This window comes from Pinus tabuliformis, chromosome J, assembly GCF_031772625.1.
Source record: "Pinus tabuliformis cultivar Carrire ecotype Pingquan chromosome J, CPIR1, whole genome shotgun sequence".
NCBI classification, from domain to species: Eukaryota; Viridiplantae; Streptophyta; class Pinopsida; order Pinales; family Pinaceae; genus Pinus; species Pinus tabuliformis.
This window is the reverse complement of record NC_142295.1, coordinates 628,666,162-628,685,546: the sequence shown is the minus strand read 5'-3', so window position 1 is coordinate 628,685,546 and position 19,385 is coordinate 628,666,162. Positions and strand designations below refer to the sequence as shown.

Here is a 19,385-nt window from a genome sequence, read left to right as displayed (position 1 = left end):
TACGTGGAATTTCCAAAAATGATTTATGGGTTTCGGAGATCTCATGTATTCTACCCTCTCCACTAAATTTCGTGGCTAGAACACATTCGATGCTACAAAAACGAACACTCTCCCTTAGCGAGGAAAGTGTTCTAGTGTTACTAATGCCTGGTTGTTGCTGCCCATCAACTACTGCACAAGTCTGATGCTGCATACATGAGATTCCTTCTCATGTGTTTCAAACCCGCTGGTTGTTCAATGTATACTTCTTCTTCTATCACCTCGTTCAAGAACGTCGTCTTGACATCCATCTGGTGAATCTCCCACCCCATTTGTGCTGCAAGGGATATCGCAGTTCTAATATAAGTATACCTGGCTACTGGGGCGAAGGTTTCTTCGTAGTCTATCCCTTCCTTTTGAGCATACCCCTTAGCCACAAACTTGGCTTTGTATTTCTCCACACTGCCGTCTGCAGCATATTTGACTTTGTAGATCCATCTCGAACCTACCACTGACTTGTCCTAAGGCCTAGGTACCACTTCCCAGACATCATTGACCATTATAGAACTGTATTCCTCCACCATAGCATCTACCCATACTTGATGTTGAACGGCCTCCTGAAAACTAGAGGGTTCCCCAACCTTTAGCTACTAAGGCACAATATCTGTCTGACTGTCTTCACTCCCTTTTATCATTCCTGGGTGCACCAATGAAGTCCTCTGCATCTCGTAGAATCTATCGAAGTTCCCTGCTCGTTCTTCCACTCGTAGTAGGTACATCTATCAGCTCTTCCTCTTCCTAAGATTCTTCCTATTCTGAAGCTTTTCCTTTAGGATAATTATTGGTACGAGTTTCTATTGGTCGAAATGGTTGGACCAACAGATCGTCTTTTGACTGCTCCTCGGAAGGCATTTCTCGGGATTTCTTGAAAGCTCTATCCTCCATGAACTTTACATCCCGCCAAACTACTACCTTCCTACTCCCTGGAAGATAGACTCTACATGCCTTAGCATTCTCGCTATATGCCACAAGATATCCTTTCTCAGCAGTTTGATCTAATTTCTTTCTCTTTTCTTCGGGTATACAGTAATAAGCCAAACTCGCAAATATCCTAAAATGACTGACTTCATGTGTCTTCCCAGTGAAGACACTTTCCAGAGTGATCTTGCCCAATGCCTTGTGTGGAGTCCTGTTCTAGACATAAACTGTCGTGCTGCATGCTTCTGCCCACAGGAATTTGGGCATATCCTGATCATACAACATCGCCCTAGCTGCTTCCACAATAGTCTTGTTTTTCCTTTCTACTACTCCATTCTGCTCCAGATTGTAGGGAGTTGTCCACTCTCTTTTGATGCCTTCCCTAGCACAAAAATCGGTGAAGTCCTTGTCAACGTACTCTCCACCATTGTCTGAGCACAACACTTTTATCTTCTTTCCTGTTAGATTCTTTACTAGAGCCTTGAACTCTTTGAATCGACCAAAAACCTCATCCTTGGTTTTCAAAAAGTAGATCCAAGTCTTCCTGGAATGGTCATCGATGAAGGTGACGAAGTATTCGGCACCACTAAAGAGATTTTCTGGACATAGGTCCGCAAATATCTGAGTGTATCAATCTAAAACACTCTGAGGCCTATTGTTACTTCTGAAAAAAATTTGCTTTGGCATACTTGCCTAGAGCACACCCATTGCATACATCATCTCGTTCAGTACTTAATTTTGGAACTCCTGATATTGTTTTCCTGAGAATTTTCAAAGCCACATGGTGTAAGTGTCCCATCCTCCTGTGCCATAGTTCATTCAAATATTTATCACCACTGCTGCCTATCAGTGCCATTGGAGATTTTAGTTGTAATCTATACAGCCTGTTACTTCTGATTCCAATCTAGGCCTTCTTTTTCCAACTTGGGTGTTTGACATATAATTTTTCCTTAATGAAGAAAACGTAATAGCCCTTTTTTTGAAGTTGAGATATGGAGAGTAAGTTCATCCCCAATCCTAGCACATGCAACACATTGGTTGCTTGAAGTTGATCTCCTTCTTCTGTTTGAAAGACTATAGTACCTCTTCCTACGGGGGTACATTTTGCCTTATTTCCCATGGTGATCTGAAAATTCATCCTTTCTTCCTGATAATTCAAAAAACATTCGCATTCCTGTCATATGTCAGGAAGCTCCACTATCTATATACCAAACCTCAGAGGAGGTAGAACTTGCTAGGCAAGCGACTTCTTCTTCCAGTCTGGAAGCTAACATAGAATAATCATGATCCATGTTCTTCGTGCTTTCTTCTTTCTCTGGAGATCTGCGTGAGTCCCTCTGCGTTGGTGCCTCAGCATCATGCTCCTAACTCATAGCAGATTCTTCTCTTATGTTGCTCGATCTTTGCTCCGATACCATGTGAAAATTTCTAAATACGAAATTCTACTGCAGCAACTGATTTATTTCACCAACTTATTTCTCACAATAAGTTATTTATGAAATCCCTTCAGTAAATATTAAAATAAATTCTACTGCAGCTATCACATAATTACATAGTGAAAATAGCAGTGGTATACAAGCACAAGAACCAACCACATCAACACAATTGTTTTTGGACAATTGTACCCGGAAAAACCCAATGTGGTAAAATTGATGCAACAAATGAGGGTTTTATTAATCTTTAGCAACAATCGCTTTACAAGGAATGATTTTACATAGAAATTGAGACACTACTGAGAGAAAACACCTGAGGCAAGGTCCATCCCTCTCCTGGAAAATTTCTGACACCCTGGAGACCCTTCTCCCACTTATGCATCAGCCTGCGTGAGGACTGTGTCTTCCCTTTGCGCTATCTCTCGATAGCCATGCGTCACCTCCTTCTCAGACACTGACCATTGCTGATGCCCTCCTCTTCCTTCACCCTGCAACTCTCCCTCTGAAATCGATCTCCTTCTCTTTGAGAATCGATTTTTCTTCGGATACTGAGTATCTGCCAGTGTGTCTCCAAATGATCCTCAAGTCTTCTCTTATATTTTTCATGTTGATGAATCAATGACCGAGATTAAGTCTCTAATCAATAGCTAATATTAAAACATACTTGATCCTCATCTCTTAGAAGCTTCACACCCTTATCTTTATTAATACCCATTAATATTTTTATTTTCCTAAGTTTATACTTAGGAACCCATTAAAACATATTAATTATTTTAATAACTCTTCATTTGGGTGGAATTTCTCCAAACAATGTCTGGGCCTTGGAGATCTCACATATTCTAGCCCCTCCACAAAATTTTGGAGCTAGAGCACAACCGGTGCTACCCAAACTCAACACTCTGGGGCCGGTTAGGCAAAGGTGAACTAGGTGCATCTTATTCATCTGATAGGAGTATCTTGAGCATCTCTGACCATCATCAGGGATCCATGGAGTGTTGTCTACTGTTGTAGAGGTCAATGGCTCTCAACATACACCCTACATCTGCCAATGCAACCCTCTAGAGGATTAGGACCCTATATAGGGAGACCAAACCCAAGATGGAGACCATCTGCAATCCTACATAAGATTCAATGTGTCCCCTAGCCTTCTAATACAACAAGTCATTTGAGAAATCGAGTAAATGAGATTACCAATCATGGACCACAGGTGGGGACTTCATAACGGCCTACCCTTCCATAATGGGCTTCAGGATGTGTGAATGTCTCCCTAAACTCCAAATGGGGTTAACCAAGAATCCTATTAGGTGGTTTCTACTTCTAAAGGGGATAATATATTCTAGGTACATCCTTCAAAAGGTGGTAGCATGTGACAGACAGGTGAATGAAGTAGGGCATGAGAAGGGGCAGCCCTCGGCCACATGCTGGGGTACAAGGGTAGTGTTGAATTTCCAAAATCTTGGGTCTAGGATAGAATCTTAAAATCTCTAACGCTACCAAACCAAGAATCTCAACAGAACTACCTTGCACAGCAGAATATAAACAACAGTAAATCACACGTGCACAAAATATGGACAAATTTTTACAATTTTCAACCCAACTCCGTTATATTAAACAACATATAATACAATCGTCTAGGGCTCCGTACTAGGGACAATGGCCCTCATACATCCACTAGTATGAGATACAAAACTGGGGCTTAGTGTCAGTGCATTAACGACCAATCTGCCCTCAACAAGATATTTTGACCATCTGGCTGATGAAGTCGACTCTCTCAACTCCCCTCGATCGTACCTTGTAACTGCCTGGTCCTTTGGCTCCCGATCTACAGCACTGCCTCTATCAACGATCCAAGTCCATCTCGTCACTGAACCTCAGCTATCAATCTGCTCACTAGTTGTGCCTTAGTCCTTCAAGGGCACAACACATCGAGACTCCTATCGAGTTATTCATAACTCCACTTGTGAACAACTCTCAATCTACCCACTGCTGTTGCTCAACTGCTTAGGGACCTCAGCTACTTAGGGACTTCAGCCCACTATGGTCTTCCTGCGATGCCCCGATGAAGATCAACATAGGGTACGGAGGGTTGCCACCTATCACTGCAAGACGTCCATCTCCTACAATGAACACGGGCTAGGAGGACTGCCCATCATCTACTGTAGATGTCCTTCTCTACACACACATCTCGGGCTCCACAAACTGCTCCTGGTTTATCAGACCCTTGAGCTCAACAACTGCCTCTATCGCAACTACCTTTGTCCATCAAGGTGTTTCTCACCGAGCTCCAACTTGGACACTATCTCGTTGTCCTCCAATAGACCATAAGTGCCCAATCACGTCCACACTTGGTCCACACTCACGCTGCCCTCCAACAATCCACAAGTGACCAATCCTCGTTGTAGCATTTGTTCCTAGTTAGGGCATCCAACACCTAGGAAACCTTTCCACATGGCTGCTAACAGCTTCCAAACTATCCTCTCCTAAGACATCATCCACTAGCATCAATTCAACCTTAACACATCAATACAATACATACCTAGCCCATTCCTGCACTTACGCATTCCTATACTCACGTTTCTTGCACTTGTGCATTCCTACACTCACGTTCTTGCACTCACGCATTCCTGCACTTACGCGTTCCTGCACTCGCATGCGTGTACTTGTGTTCCTGCACTCGCACGTTCCTGCACTTCACGCATTCTTGCTTTCGTGTGTTCCTGCACTCGTGCGTTCCTGCACTTCACGCATTCTTGCTTTCGTGTGTTCCTGCACTCGTGCATTCCTGCACTCGTGCATTCCTGCACTCGTGCGTTCCTGCACTCATGTGCTCTTGCACTTGCGCGGTTCTACACTCGTGCGTTCCTGCACTCGCGTTCCTTTATTCACGCTGCCCACACTCGAGCTAGCTTTCTTGATGTGTAAACTATGAAAGATGCTTCTTGGATGTATTAAATGACTCTCCTCCACCTTGTATTTATAGACAATAAAAAGGGTTCCACGAATTAGTGAAGAAACACATCTATTGGCCAAGTTTTACTTCAAGCCTACATGACTTGAAAACCAATAATTACTTGTCAACTTCAAAAATTCATTTCTCCAATTCTACAACTCAAAATTCGATGGTTCTCAAAGCATTGGATTCTCCTTTTCGCCCTTTATCATCTCATGCCATCACATGTAGAAATGTGCTTCCAAAATTTCCCCAAACATGATTGGGTGCAAAACCCCAGGCTTGGGTTCTAAGCCCACAAGCCTACTTTTGGCGCTTTGACCTTGAACACTAGGGCTTGGAGTACCTCCCAAGGTACAAAAATCAACAGGTAGCTAATAAAAGGGAAGCCCATACTTGGATTTATAATGTATTGGAGGGAGAAATCGTGGTACATGAGGTGCCTCGGCCTTGAATTTTCCACCCTTCTTTATATCTCTTTTGCCTTTTTATGATTTTCTTTGATTAACTACTCGGGGCTCAAGGGGTAAGAGCATGATGCATAATATATAGCAGTGAATACCCCCTTTTAAGGTAGGGCGGTTCATTGCCCACCAGGGGTTGGGACAATCATGGGTTCCTATATGATGAAGGAGTTTCATAGAACCTATAAGAACCAAGGTGATTGCCATGATGATGGGGTAGAACTCATGTATTGGCTTTTTCCCACATGCTAAATGTGTTTGTCCTAGCCATCTTTTGCATTTTGTGGTACATTTTCTTGTTGAATGTGGCCAAATATGCTTTTGTCTTTCTTTTTTGCTGCATCAACCTCCAGGCCTCTTTCGAGGCCTGACCCAAGGTGCAGGCAAGGGGAAGGGGCGAGCTAACCCTATGTGGACTTAGTGGAGGAATGTGGAATGGGGTAATAATGTGTGGAAAGGAGGTAATATAAGCAGATAAGGGAGCAAGACCATGCAACCAAAATCGGGGTTTCCCGTGAAATGCCATTCCTAAAGCCAAATGGTCAGTAAAAGAGATCCCATAAGACTATAATGCAAGGTTAATATCCAAAAGGGGTCTAGAGGACAAGGGAATAGACCTAACCCATTATTTCCACCGAATCCCCCCATTAATCCATGCCCAAAAGTGTCCATGATAAGCAAACTACAATACTAAATTACCAAATGATAAGGCATACCTTAAGGTTTGGGAGGCCCACCTTCAAACATACGATCATGGCAAATGGGCGAGGGACCACATGGTTGGCTCAGGTGGCGAAGAAATGGCACAATGAGCTAGCTGGTGGCTACAATGGGTTGTTGGTTACCAGCTGAGGACCATCTTGGAGAAAAAATAATTCTCCTAGGGAAATCACCCACAAAAATGGTGGGTAACAAAGCCCTCTAAGCCTGACGACTAGGCCAAATTAGACTTTAAACGCAAAAACTTGCACTCAAACACAAGAATCCACCTACAAAACAACTTCAAAAAATATTTGCTCAAGAAAAACCCCAGTTGAAGTTGCAGAAAAGCCCTCTAGGGCTAGCAACTTCCTCTTCCAAGCCCAGCATCCAAATTTGGGGACTTGGGTCTTGCAAATCTTGGTCTCCATACCATAGATCTATCTTCCCCAACCCAATGCACCTCCTAGAATGGTTGGACGACTCCTAAGGCTCATGTTGGCCTTAAACCACAGCGATTTGGACTAAAGAATGGCTAATCACTTCTGCTTTAGAGTTGCCTTTGAAATTTTGAAATTAAGTGCCTACAAGATGAATAAATATTGCCCAAGAAAAATATCTAGAAATTTCTAAAATAAAACCCCAAAACTATTATTTACAAGTGATAAAATAATTTATAAGAGTTAGAAATAATTTACAAAATATTCACAAATTATTTACAATCATTTACAAGAGAAAATTAGCTCTATTTAGCAAATAAAACATTATTAGCCCAAGTAGATTTTGAGAAATTTTTTTGATGAATAATACTTTAATTTATTGTCCAAACCCTCCTGCTAAAAAATAAATCATTAGATTAAAGCTTAAGGCCAAACAAGATCGATTTCTTCCCTCAGTCTGTGTACTTGGGATTTCCAAGGGATGGAGCAACCTGTAACTCAATGCACTTCGAAAGAATATATTATTAGATCAAAAGGAGATCGCCAATGATGGTATGAAGTATTTCTCACTAATCTTCTGCTAGCTAGATTCTCTGTATTGGATAACCAACAAGGCATCCCAAGATTGTATTCAAAAAACTATTGATTAATAATGCCAACCCTTAGTTGCTGCATCGGTTTTCCTGCATTAGGTTTTTTTCAAGGACATTTGTCCAAAAATAATGGTGTCATGTGTTGTTTATTTCTTGTTTAGTTTCTTGTTTTCGCGTTTAATTTAATTGGTGAAGGCTGCAGTGTATTAGTTTCAGTATTTGTTGTAGGATGTAGTATATAATTTGTTCAGTAATTAACAAATAGAAAGAACTTAATCAGTTGCTGTAATAGAAATTTGGGCTTCCAAATTTTCACATAGTTTAGTGTGTATGCGATAGGTTTAGTTTAGTCAATAAGTTTTAGGTTGCGATAGGGTTTAGGTTTCAGTTTTTGTTTTTAAATTTTTTGACTTTAAAGTCTAGAACTTAGGTTTTAATATTTTTTTAATTAAATAAATAAATTATTAATTATAATCAATTAATTAGCAAATAATTAATTAAATGAAGAGGCATTTTTCCCCAAGGGACATGTCTCTCTGATTAAGCATGGCCAATCAACTCCTATTTAAGGAGCACCCCCTCAACCTTGTAAACAACATTCAATTTTTATTAATATATATATATATATATATATATATATATATATATATATATATATATATATATATATATATATATATATATATATATATATAAACTCAGAATTTACTTGGTGTTTTATTATCAGTGATCAGCAAATTAGACATTTATATTGCTAACAGTGGTTTTACAACTGTGACGCTGAACCAAGAAGAGGAATCCTCAGAAGACAACTCTGACGAAGAGGACAATGAATAAAATACAAACCCTAGTCCATAATCAGAAGATGATATGCCAAAAATTTCCATAGCAGCCATCACAGGGATAGCTCAACCACAGACACTGAAGCTTAAAGGTTACATCAAGAAGCAAAGCGTTATTGTTATGGTGGACTGAGGAAGTACACACAACTTTGTAGATGTCAATGTTGCAAAAACACTGAACATCTTTGCTTACCCAGTAGCAAACTTAAAAGTTATGGTAGCAGATGGAAAACGTATAGATGGAGTTGGCAAGTGCCATAAAGTTAAGTTGCAATTAAGCGACTATGCAATGGAGTCCAGTTTTTATACGGTTCCCTTAGGAGGAGTAGATGTTGTTTTAGGTGTACAATGGGTAAGAACACTAGGCACATATCTATCAAATCACATAAAACAATTCATTAGATTCAAATGGGATGGACGAAAATATCAATTCTTTGGGTTTCAGGCACCACCAACACAAGTCATCTCTGCTCAACAGATGAAGAATCTTATTCGCAAGGGGGCACCAACATTTGTTGCACAATGTCAGCACTTGGAATTATTATCGACAGAAGGGACTCATCAAACATCAGAGATTTCATCCTTGATCCAGAGATATGAGAAGGTTTTCCAAGATTTACCAATGAAGTTACCTTGGGAAAGGCAAATTGAACATATTATCGAAGTCAAACCCGACTCAACTCTAGTTAATGTTAAGCCATATCGTTATCCCCATCACCACAAGACAAAAATAGAACCCTTAATTCAAGACCTGCTGAAGCATGGAATCATTACAAAGAGTAGAAGTCCATACACTGCACCCGCAGTATTGGTCAGAAAGAAGGATAGATCTTTCTGATTATGTATAGATTACAGAGGCTTAAACAAAATCACTATTAAGCATAAGTTTCCGATTCCGTTCATTGATGAAATGCTAGATGAATTACACGGTGCAGAATATTTTTCCAAGTTAGATCTAAGATCAGGTTACTACCAAATACGAGTAAGGTTAGAAGACATTGAAAAGACAACATTCATGACTCATGAAGGGCATTACGAGTTCAAGGTCATGCCATTTGGATTAAAAAATGCACCAACCACCTTCCAAGCAACAATGAATGAGCTCTTTCACCCTTATCTTAGGAAGTTTGTATTAGTTTTCTTCGATGATATTTTAGTCTACAGTAAGACTTGGAAAGAACATCTCAAATATCTAGAAGAAGTGTTGTCTATTTTGGAAAAGAACCAGTTTTACGCCAAGCGATCAAAATGTACGTTTGGGCAGAAGGAAGTTGAATACCTAGGTCATATTATATCAAGGGAAGAAGTCCAAGTGGATTCCAACAAAATCAAGGCAATCAAAGAATGGCGCAAACCCAAGAGCATGTCTAAGTTGAGGGGATTTTTGGGTTTAAAACGGTATTACAGAAGGTTTATAAAAAACTACGCACATCTGACAGCACCCCTGACAAATTTGTTAAAGAAAAATATTTTTAAGTGGGATGACCAAGCAGACAAGTGTTTTGAGAAATTAAAGGAAGTGATGTCAATCACACCAGTACTAGAAACTCTTGACTTCTCCAAACCGTTCGTAGTCGAATGTGATGCTTCTGGGTTTGGAATTGGAGCTGTATTGATGTAGGACAACCACCCTATAGCATTTGAGAGCAGGAAACTTAATAAAAAAGAAGTATTAAAATCAACATACCACAAGGAGATGCTCGCCATCATACACGCTCTGACGAAATGGCGCCAGTAGTTGCTTGGAAGTAGATTTTCAATCTGAATCGACCACAATAGTCTTTAATTCTTACTTCAGCAAAAGACATTATCAACAGAACAACAGAAGTGGATGGAGAAGTTGTTAGCTTTCGATTTAGAATTATTACACAAGAAGGGAAAAGAGAATGTCATCGTTGATGCACTCTCACGTAAAGATGACGATCACACAACATGTGCTGCCATGATAGTTGTTCCGGAATGGTTGGACGAAATATGAGTCGAATATGCCAAGGATAAGGATTGTGACTCCATGATTAACAATATCAGTCAATATACCAACTTCGAGTGGAAAAATGACATCTTATGGTACAAGGGGAGAATTTACCTAACACCCACATCCAAATTTAAGGTGAAAATACTAAAGGAGTCTCACAATTCACTAGCAGCCGAACATGTCGGATTCTACAAGACTTACTACAACGTCCGATAGTCATTATACTAGAAGGGGATGTGTAAGGAAATTCATAAATATGTTGCAGAATGTGATATTTGTCAAAGAAACAAGAGCGAAAATGTTCCAACTCCAGGATTGCTACATCCACTACACATTCCAAATCAGAAGTGGGAGGAGATTTCGATGGATTTTATTGAAGGACTACCTGCATCTGATAGAAAGGATAAAATATTTGTAGTAGTCGACAAGCTCACTAAATATGCCCACTTTATGGCTATTAAAAAGATGGACACAACCAAACAAATCGCTAATGTGTTTTCTAAAAACATTTACAAACTACACTGGTTTCCTAAGGTCATAGTCAGTGATAGAGATGTAAGGTTTAAAGGGAAATTTTGGAAGGATTTCTGCCATCAAGCAGGAATATCCCTCAATATGAGTTTAGCCTATCACCCCCAAACAGATGGGCAAACCAAAATCGTTAATAAATGCTTGGAAACATATCTTCGTTGTTTCGTTACAGATAAACAAAACAGATGGACATAGTGGCTACACCTGGCAGAATGGTGGTATAATACCACATACCACACATCAGCTAAGATGACACCCTTCCAAGCCTTATATGGTTACGAGCCACCCAGGTGGAAGGAATTTGCACTCCTTGATTCTAGGGTACCAGCGGTTAAAGACCACTTAGCAGAAAGTCAAAGGATCATCAACTTACTAAAAGAAAATCTAACCATGGCCTGTAATAGAATGAAACAACAAGTTGACCAACACCGTTCTGAAAGAGAGTTCGAGGAGGGAGATTGGGTCTTTGTTAGACTCCAACCTTATAAGCAACTATCACTAAAACAGCAAGGGAAGAATAAATTTCCACCTAAATATTATGGATCGTACCAGATAATAAAAAAGATAAGTAGTGTAGCTTATGGGTTAAAGTTACTGGACAACTGTCGAATCCATAATAACTTTCATGTATATCAAGGCTCAAAAAAGTATTAGGGAAAATCAAACAGCACAAACAGAAATACCAGAGACCAATACAGAAGGAAGAATAATCCTTGAACCTGAAGGTATACTCGCTACCTAAGAAAAGGTTTTACGATCTAAAACCATAAAGGAATACCTCATCAAATGGAGGAGGTTACCAAAGGAAGATTCGTCTTGGGAATCAGAACATTTCGTGCATCAACACCCAGGCCTACCTATGCTTTGAGGACAAAGCATCTTAAGGGGAAGGCAATGTTATGAACTTAAAATCATAACAATTAAATAAAATATTAAAATATTATTTAAATAAATAAATTATTAATTATAATCAATTAATTAGCAAATAATTAATTAAATGAAGAGACATCTGTCCCCAAGTGACATGTCTCTCTGATTAGGCATGGCCAGTTAAATCCTATTTAAGGAGCACCGCCTCAGCCTTGTAAACAACGTTCAATTTTTATCAATATATATATATAAACATATTACACTCAGAATTTACTTGGTGTTTTATTATCGGTTATCAGCAAATTAGGCATTTATATTGCTAACATTTAATGTGCATGATATTGGGGGACGTCCTAAAGTCCCCCAAAATGTCCCCAATTTTTCGAGGGATGACTTGGGGACAACCTGGAAGTTGTCAAGTCCCTGATGGAGTCCCCGATCATTTGGAGCTTGGAGACATTAGCACATGCCAAAACCCATTATGGAAGGGCATGCCATTATGAAGCCCCCATCTAGTGTCCATGGTTTGTAAGCTCTTTTACTCGATCACGTTGATGACTTGTTGTACTGGAAGGCTAGGGCACACATTGGATCTTCTGTAGGATTGCAAGTGGTCTCCATCTTGGGTTTGGTCTCCCTATACGGGGTCCTAACCCTCCAAAGGGCTACATTGGCACATGTAGGGTGTGTGTTGAGAGCCATGGGCCTCCACAATAATAGACAACACTCCATGGATCCCCAAAGATGTTTAGAGATTGCTTGAGATTCACCTATTGGACGAGGAAGAAGCACCTGGTTCACCTTTGCCCAGCCAACCCCACGGTTGTACCATGCACTTGGCACCAGGAATTGTATACTGATGTGGCATCATTTACACCATCATCTGAGCCCTTATAGATGGTCTATAGGCATCTTCGACTTATTTGGAGACCCATGAGGTTACTTGTATGCCCTCACAACTGGACCACCCCAGGTTTATTGTGTGGAGAACAAGGGGCCAACCTCTTGTCCATGACTTTTGGAAGTCCAACTCAGCATTTCAGCACTTATGGACTTATTAGGCCTCCGAGAGAGCCCAACCAATTGCATTATTGATTATTCGACCTCTTGGGAGGCTTATTAATTTATTTATGAGCTAGTTTGTTAGGCTTGTCACCAATAGTCTGTTATTTGCACATTATTTTAGTTGATGGGCTAATGTAGGCTCAAATTAGGTAATTCAAACTCCTAATGAATGTATGAATAGGAGAGACATGAATCTATTTGTATCATCTCTTTGGATTGGATCATTCTCTCTCTTGAGAATTTCACATTTCTTTCTTGGAGGATGAATTGGAGCATGGATAAATTTTGATGTTTGGATTGGATTTTCTTATCTTGGAGCTTCTTTATTGTCAATTTGTTGATATTTGGATATGTTCTCTTACATGTAAGTACACACATTTAATGCTTTTTTTGTTTTACTATCATGTGCATTGGAATGGGATTTTTGCTATATTAGGGCTAATTGTTGCATTGCATAATTGCGAAATTGTGGAATTATTGTTTCTATATAGCATCTCTCAATGTATGGGCCATGTATGTGAATGAAATCGCCTAGGGATAATTCTACCATTGATTTTGTCTTGATAAACCATCTCTTTTTGCAAAGCGAAGTATAAAGATTTGAGGCCACTTCTTCTTGCCCTAAAGGCTAGTTGAAGTAGTCCATGAGGCATCCTTGATTGAGAAACGAAGTCCTTTCTCATCATTCTCCTAGACTCCATTCTCCCCAAGGGATTAGGCATTGATCTACCAATAGGTGGTCATTCAAAGAACCATTTTTCTTCACCTTTACCCTTCTCTTCTAGGTCTAGCTAAGTTGGGTCACCTAGAGCATCACTTTATTGATAAAGTAGCCATATAAAAAGTTTGATCTCCTAGCCTCTACTGTGTTGGTGTGTCCTCAAGGTCTCCTCCAAATTGAAGAAATTCCGACAATGGGGTTGTGAGATATCCCAAGCCCTTGCTCTAAGAACAAAATTTGCCCTAGTGTTCCCTAGGCTAGTACCTCATAGGATCAATTTGACAACTTTAAGAGGAAATTCTTGTTTTGATCCTTTCCCCTTCCTTTTCTGGGTTAAGATCATCATTGGTTGCTAGACTCCCTCCCCTTAACCTAAGCTGGGTCCACTTGGTCCCATATGGTCGCATACCTTTGAAAAGTTAATTCTTCAAGAACCACTTGGGAAATCAAGTTCAATAAGGATTTTAGGGATTGGGATACTCCTTTACAATACATATTCCTTAAACATTGCACTTAAATCCTCACCTCCTCCGAGAATGCTTTGTACCTTGCTTGAAGAGCAAGCAAGCTCCATTCTTAAACTCCTTCTAGGAAATGGATTATTAAGGTCACTTCACATCCATTTGTTGATTCATCTTTCACAGGTGACTTTCCATATACTGGGTCTCCTCCCATCGGTGAAAGTTCGTAAAGAGTAGGGAGTCTTAGTTGAGGCGACAATGGGCTAAGTCTCCATTGTTTCCCTTGATCTAGCAAGTTGACCCTTTGAGAGTCCCTTTTAGACCCCTTGCTAGTTTAAGCAATAACAGGTCCAAAAGAAAATAATTTTATGAGGTCCTCCAAGAAAGGAAATGTCAAATTTTTATGAAAAATTTAGTTTTTGGGCCATGGTGCTTGAGTCAAGATCATTTTTCAAGGAAAAAATCTTGGAAAAAATATTTTTTGGACCAGGATCAAGGCCTTCATCAACAAATTCGAATTTTTTCAAGATCAAGGGACAAGATTTGATTTTGGCATGGATCAAGAAGCAACTAGCCGTTATTCTCCAGGATCAAGTCAAGCTAGCTATTATTTCCACTTGGAGGGGTTATTCCCTCTCATTTTTTCTATATAAGGAAGCCTTTGAGCTCCTCATTGTAACTTCAACTAGAACAATGTTGAAAATCTTTTGTACTGAGCTAAGCTCTGCTGGAATTTTGCATTAATAAAGACTTTGGGGTTCAATTCAAGGTGTTTCTGTCTCGTTGATCTATGGTATGTGTTGGATGATTTATTTTTATATGCTCTGAACTATTATATTGCATGATTGTTATATAATTTCCAGTAGTAGGAAAATTTACTAGCACATGTATCTTGCTTTAGCTGTTGGGCTAGAGTAAGCACTCTAGGTCTAGTAGATCTGGCAGGTATCTCCTAACCTCTAAATCTCTTGTGTGGATACAACTCCTGATGAGATCACTAAAAAAATATTTTTCAAAGAATTTGTGAACTTTCCTGATGAGATCTTCCCATAGCTGGCCATTATGAATTATGCTAATGGATAGAGGTAGTGAGATTAGAGGATTTCAAAACCCCTTTTTCCCATCTCTGTTTCTCATATATATAAGTGCTTTCAGAATTACATGGGCCTGGTAGAGAAACTCGACCAAAGATGGAAATGTTAGGCCCTTGTTGGCAAGTAGGCTATAAGATTTCAAGTCATTTGGAGGGCCACCTCTTGAACTATTTGCATCGTCTCTAATTCACTGAGGACTAGCAATCCGAGATAGGTTGTCTACAATGGGTCTCTAAAACCCTTTTTGTCCTCTCTGCTACAAGGAGAAAAAGACTATTTGTTCTAAATTCTGCCCACTTGCCAAATATGCTTAATCATGGCTACCCAGTCTTCAAAAGCCTCACATGTATGATCAGTGTTGGGCCTCAGTTTTGATCTCATTTTGATTTGAGAAACTTACCTAACTATCCATTTATCCTTCATTTTCACTTCATCCATTTCATTTTAATGAATATTTGATGTCTAATCAGGCATTTAGCTTTAATTTGTCAATTTCTAAAGTTTTTATGAAATTTTGATTTTAAGTGCAATTTTGGCAATATCAGAAATTCCCGTAATCACTTCATGGTTGATATGGATGCAGGCCACTTCAGCACGAATGGGATGCATGAATGGAAAGCTTGGGAACTAGGACCAAGCCACCTATGCTTAGTTCCAACAGAATGAGCTTTATTATGCCTTTTTGGAGCTAGTCAATCATGACTAGTCATCCAGAAATCCCATCTAAATAGGGCTGTTTTGGGATTCCAAGATATTAGTCATATTTCTTGGGATGAGGGAGATGGATTCGACTTGGATAGGTGGATTAGAGTAGATATGTTTTTTAGAGTGATTTTAGATCAGTTGGTTTCATGAACTCCTTATTTAAGAGCCACACTTTGATGGCTCAACACAATTGACATATGATACTTTTATGCTGTAATATTTTTGGTTTGAAGACTTAAGTTGGAGACTTGTGTTACTCTCATTTTGCTGATCAATACATGGATGTGTAACTGATATAAAGCTTCTGATATCATCTTCAAAAGTGTGCAAGGCAAGGGTGGAGGGCCCCCACTCCAAGCTAAGTACACTTCCAAGTTAAACTAGTTTTATTTCATTGCAAATCTGGTTGATTGTAGCTTTAGTTTTTCAAAGTCTTATTTCAGATTGCCTTATGGTTACTCATAGTGATTGATTTCATTTGTTAATGGTTTATTCATCATCTAATTTAGTTGGAAAACAAGTGTTCAAGTTGGGCATTCCCTCTATGAAATGGTGAATCAGAACTAGTCTCTTTTGTTTACATGCAAATAGTTTGTTTCCATTTAGATTTATATCTTGAGATGAATGAGTTATGATGGAAAACTTTAAGTGTCTCTTAAGTTAAGAGCCTCTTTCATGTATAATTTATGCATCTTGAGTTTTTGGTTACAATCTCTAATTCATTAAGTAATAACTGAGGTGGAAGTGGACTTCTTGAGTTCAAAAACCCTTTCAATGCTTTCTCTTTTAAGCTAATTGAATTGGAGTGATGAGATGTATTTTCTTTAGCTTTTAATCATTTATCTTTCAAGACTTGTTAGATCTTCATACATAGTGAATTTGCCTCCAAGAATAAACAAACCCGGATTGATAGTAAATAATTGTGTTAATTTAGTAACATAAATTAGCTCAACAATCAACTATACTGGTTGGCAGCCTTTTCAGGAGACACGATGCACTGATCTATATCACTTTCCATTTTCATGGGAAACTTTCGAGGGTGGAATTCTTTGTTGCATTTAGAAGCCGCAACAACGTCATTTTTAATTGTGGATCTCTTCAGTTGAATGCAAAAATATGTAATGCATGTTTGCCTTTTACAAATGCGTGCACTAGGCCACTGGCTAATAAAGTATAGTTGGAGCTCAACCATTTGGTATAGTCCTAGAGAATTGGATTTTATCAACCTGCTCCACAAGCAGATAACCATCAACAAGCACCCTGCCTCCCCCCACCCCATAGGGCACCGCGGGCACCAGAAAAAATAAAAGACGGAAATAAATCAGATGCAAAAGTGACATAACAGAGCAAACAGAGGGGTAAACTCCTAAGGAATGCCCTGTAACAACAAAGGCCCATTATGTGTCAATAAGTGGGAAAGTGCACCAAGTGACAATCAACAGCAAGAAGATCTGAAGTTCAACATTTTGATGACTAACCCATCTCCCCGACGTTGGAAGGAAATACAGGTGGTTGGGAAGGTGGGGGTATGAATAAGGACATAGCTTTGATGGGACTCTAGGGGTGGAGAATCAAAACCACCCGTGACCCAATATGGATAACCCTGCACCCCCAAAATGATTAGTTGCTTCTTGCAGTACAGTGCTTATGGACTTATATTTTGAAGCGCCTAAATTTCTTTTATGATCTTAGACTCGTGGCTTTGATCCAATATTTTTTCTGTATTATGGCTTTTAGATGGGTCCGTTTCGTTTTTGTATGTTGAATTTTCTGACTCCTAATTTAGAATTAAGAGTAGGCTGTCTATCATTTTTGAAAGTCTGCATATCCTACCTAGGCCCTTTGCAATCTACGGAGAAGAATTTGTACTAAAGCTGATGATATTTTCGATTAACTGAAGCGTCGTATTTAAGACAACAAAGTGGAAAGAAAATACATTATCTTTAAGAACTAAACAAGTTAAAGTTGACAAAATCTAATCATTTCTCAATGAAGAAAAAATGTAACCACATGGCCTTAACCGTTTTCAAAAGACATTTAACATCCAAAATAGCTTTGAAATTTGAACAAGCCTAAACAACAATGCTGCGGAAAATTCTCATTGCAAAACAAACCTTAGGAGCCTAAGTAATCGAAGGCTTCGAGTACAGTATACCGTAATCCCTCCATTATATAAAGAGAATCTTGAGGGGGTAGCCAAAGGTATCATTGGCCAAACAGGGGATTAGGTCTCGAGAGTACTAAGATTTTGGAGGGAGTGTAATTGCCTGTAGAGAAGGATTGAATCATGCCTCGGGCAATGAGGAAAAGCTCGCAAAACTTGCTTTAGTGAAATGAGCCTTCCTGTTGGGGGATCAAGAAGTTGGTGGCGGAGGAATCCCCTTATATTTGGCAACTTGATGAAAGGCACCCGGACAAAAATAGTGGAAATCGAAAGCTTTTCGAGGAAATTAAAGGCCTCCTTGAGAAAACAGATCTAGAGCATATTTGAAGAAACAAAAGCAAGTTGATTGATCAATTAGCTCGTCGAAATTCAGAGCACATATCCACACGAGAAAAAAATTAAAAGAATAATCTTGCACACAAATTACCAATTTTTTTATTGCATAATGGCGTGAAGTTATAGTGTATAGTTTTTCTTTTAAGTTTGCCTAATGAAGATAAGGATCAATCTTCAGCCCACGCTAGATCAGCACGGGATACATATATGGTATGTCAAATTGTCCATAACAATCCAGAGAGGAAAATACATACCAAAGCGGTCATGCTTGACCTATTCGCCTATATAAAGGGATACATATTTGACCTTGCTTTTGCTCAGTGATGCGTCATTCGTGATAAAATTTTCTCTTGTATGGTAATGAAATGTGGAATATCTGACACATTTATAGGAGTAAAAGAAAATTGGAGTGTATAATACATTTGAACTGAAATGAAAGGATGAATATCTTACTTCATTCTGTTGGATGTGGCACTGTGTACTCTGTTGTGTCTTGAGGCTTGCATATTCTTTGTACAGAACATCTGATTTAGAAGTCAAAGACAAAATAAACAGAACAATAATTAAAGATCCAATTTAGGCATCCACGGACGAAAATTATCTATTGGGGCAACACACTCACGAATTCTAGGTGAGGCCCCGATATCTTCTTTTTGAGGCGGGTGACCATTGCTTTTGTGGAAGTTGCGTTCCCAGTCTTTAAGCTCCATTCTGATGCTTTAATTGGCTCTTCGTTCTCTTCCTGAGTAGCTTCATTTGCATGAGAATTCGAGGAATTTGTGCCTGCCATTTTGGCCCTCACTCATACTGCAGGAAGAATGGGTTTTAGCGAACAAGCGCAGAGGCTCCCTAGACAAAAAACCCGCCAAAATGTATATATATTTTAGTTAATGCATTGAGATGGCGGGTAATAAGAGCAAGGTCACATGGTGGAGGCGCTGGAATTTGTAACTTGAATCATATAGAGACGAATTCTATCTACATATTAATGTGATTATCACTTCATCGTGATAAATCCTCCCTTATATCTTCAATTTAAATTTAAATTTATAAACTTAAGTTGATTTACAAATGAGTTGTATTTT

At 39.2% G+C, this 19,385-nt stretch overlaps 1 protein-coding gene across 1 annotated transcript in view; it reads right to left on the bottom strand.

The window, feature by feature from the left end:
• The window catches only part of LOC149228520 (uncharacterized), a 37,646-nt gene extending 18,510 nt beyond the window's left edge, over positions 1–19,136 (bottom strand). Inside the window, exons 1-2 of the mRNA XM_089375694.1 lie at positions 18,923–19,136; positions 18,754–18,824 (exon numbers count right to left, since the gene is read on the bottom strand). Coding sequence (XP_089231820.1) covers positions 18,754–18,824; positions 18,923–19,090 — 239 coding nt within the window. The 5' untranslated portion in view covers positions 19,091–19,136. The remainder of the gene's footprint in view (positions 1–18,753; positions 18,825–18,922) is intronic.
• Positions 19,137–19,385: the final 249 nt, after the last annotated feature.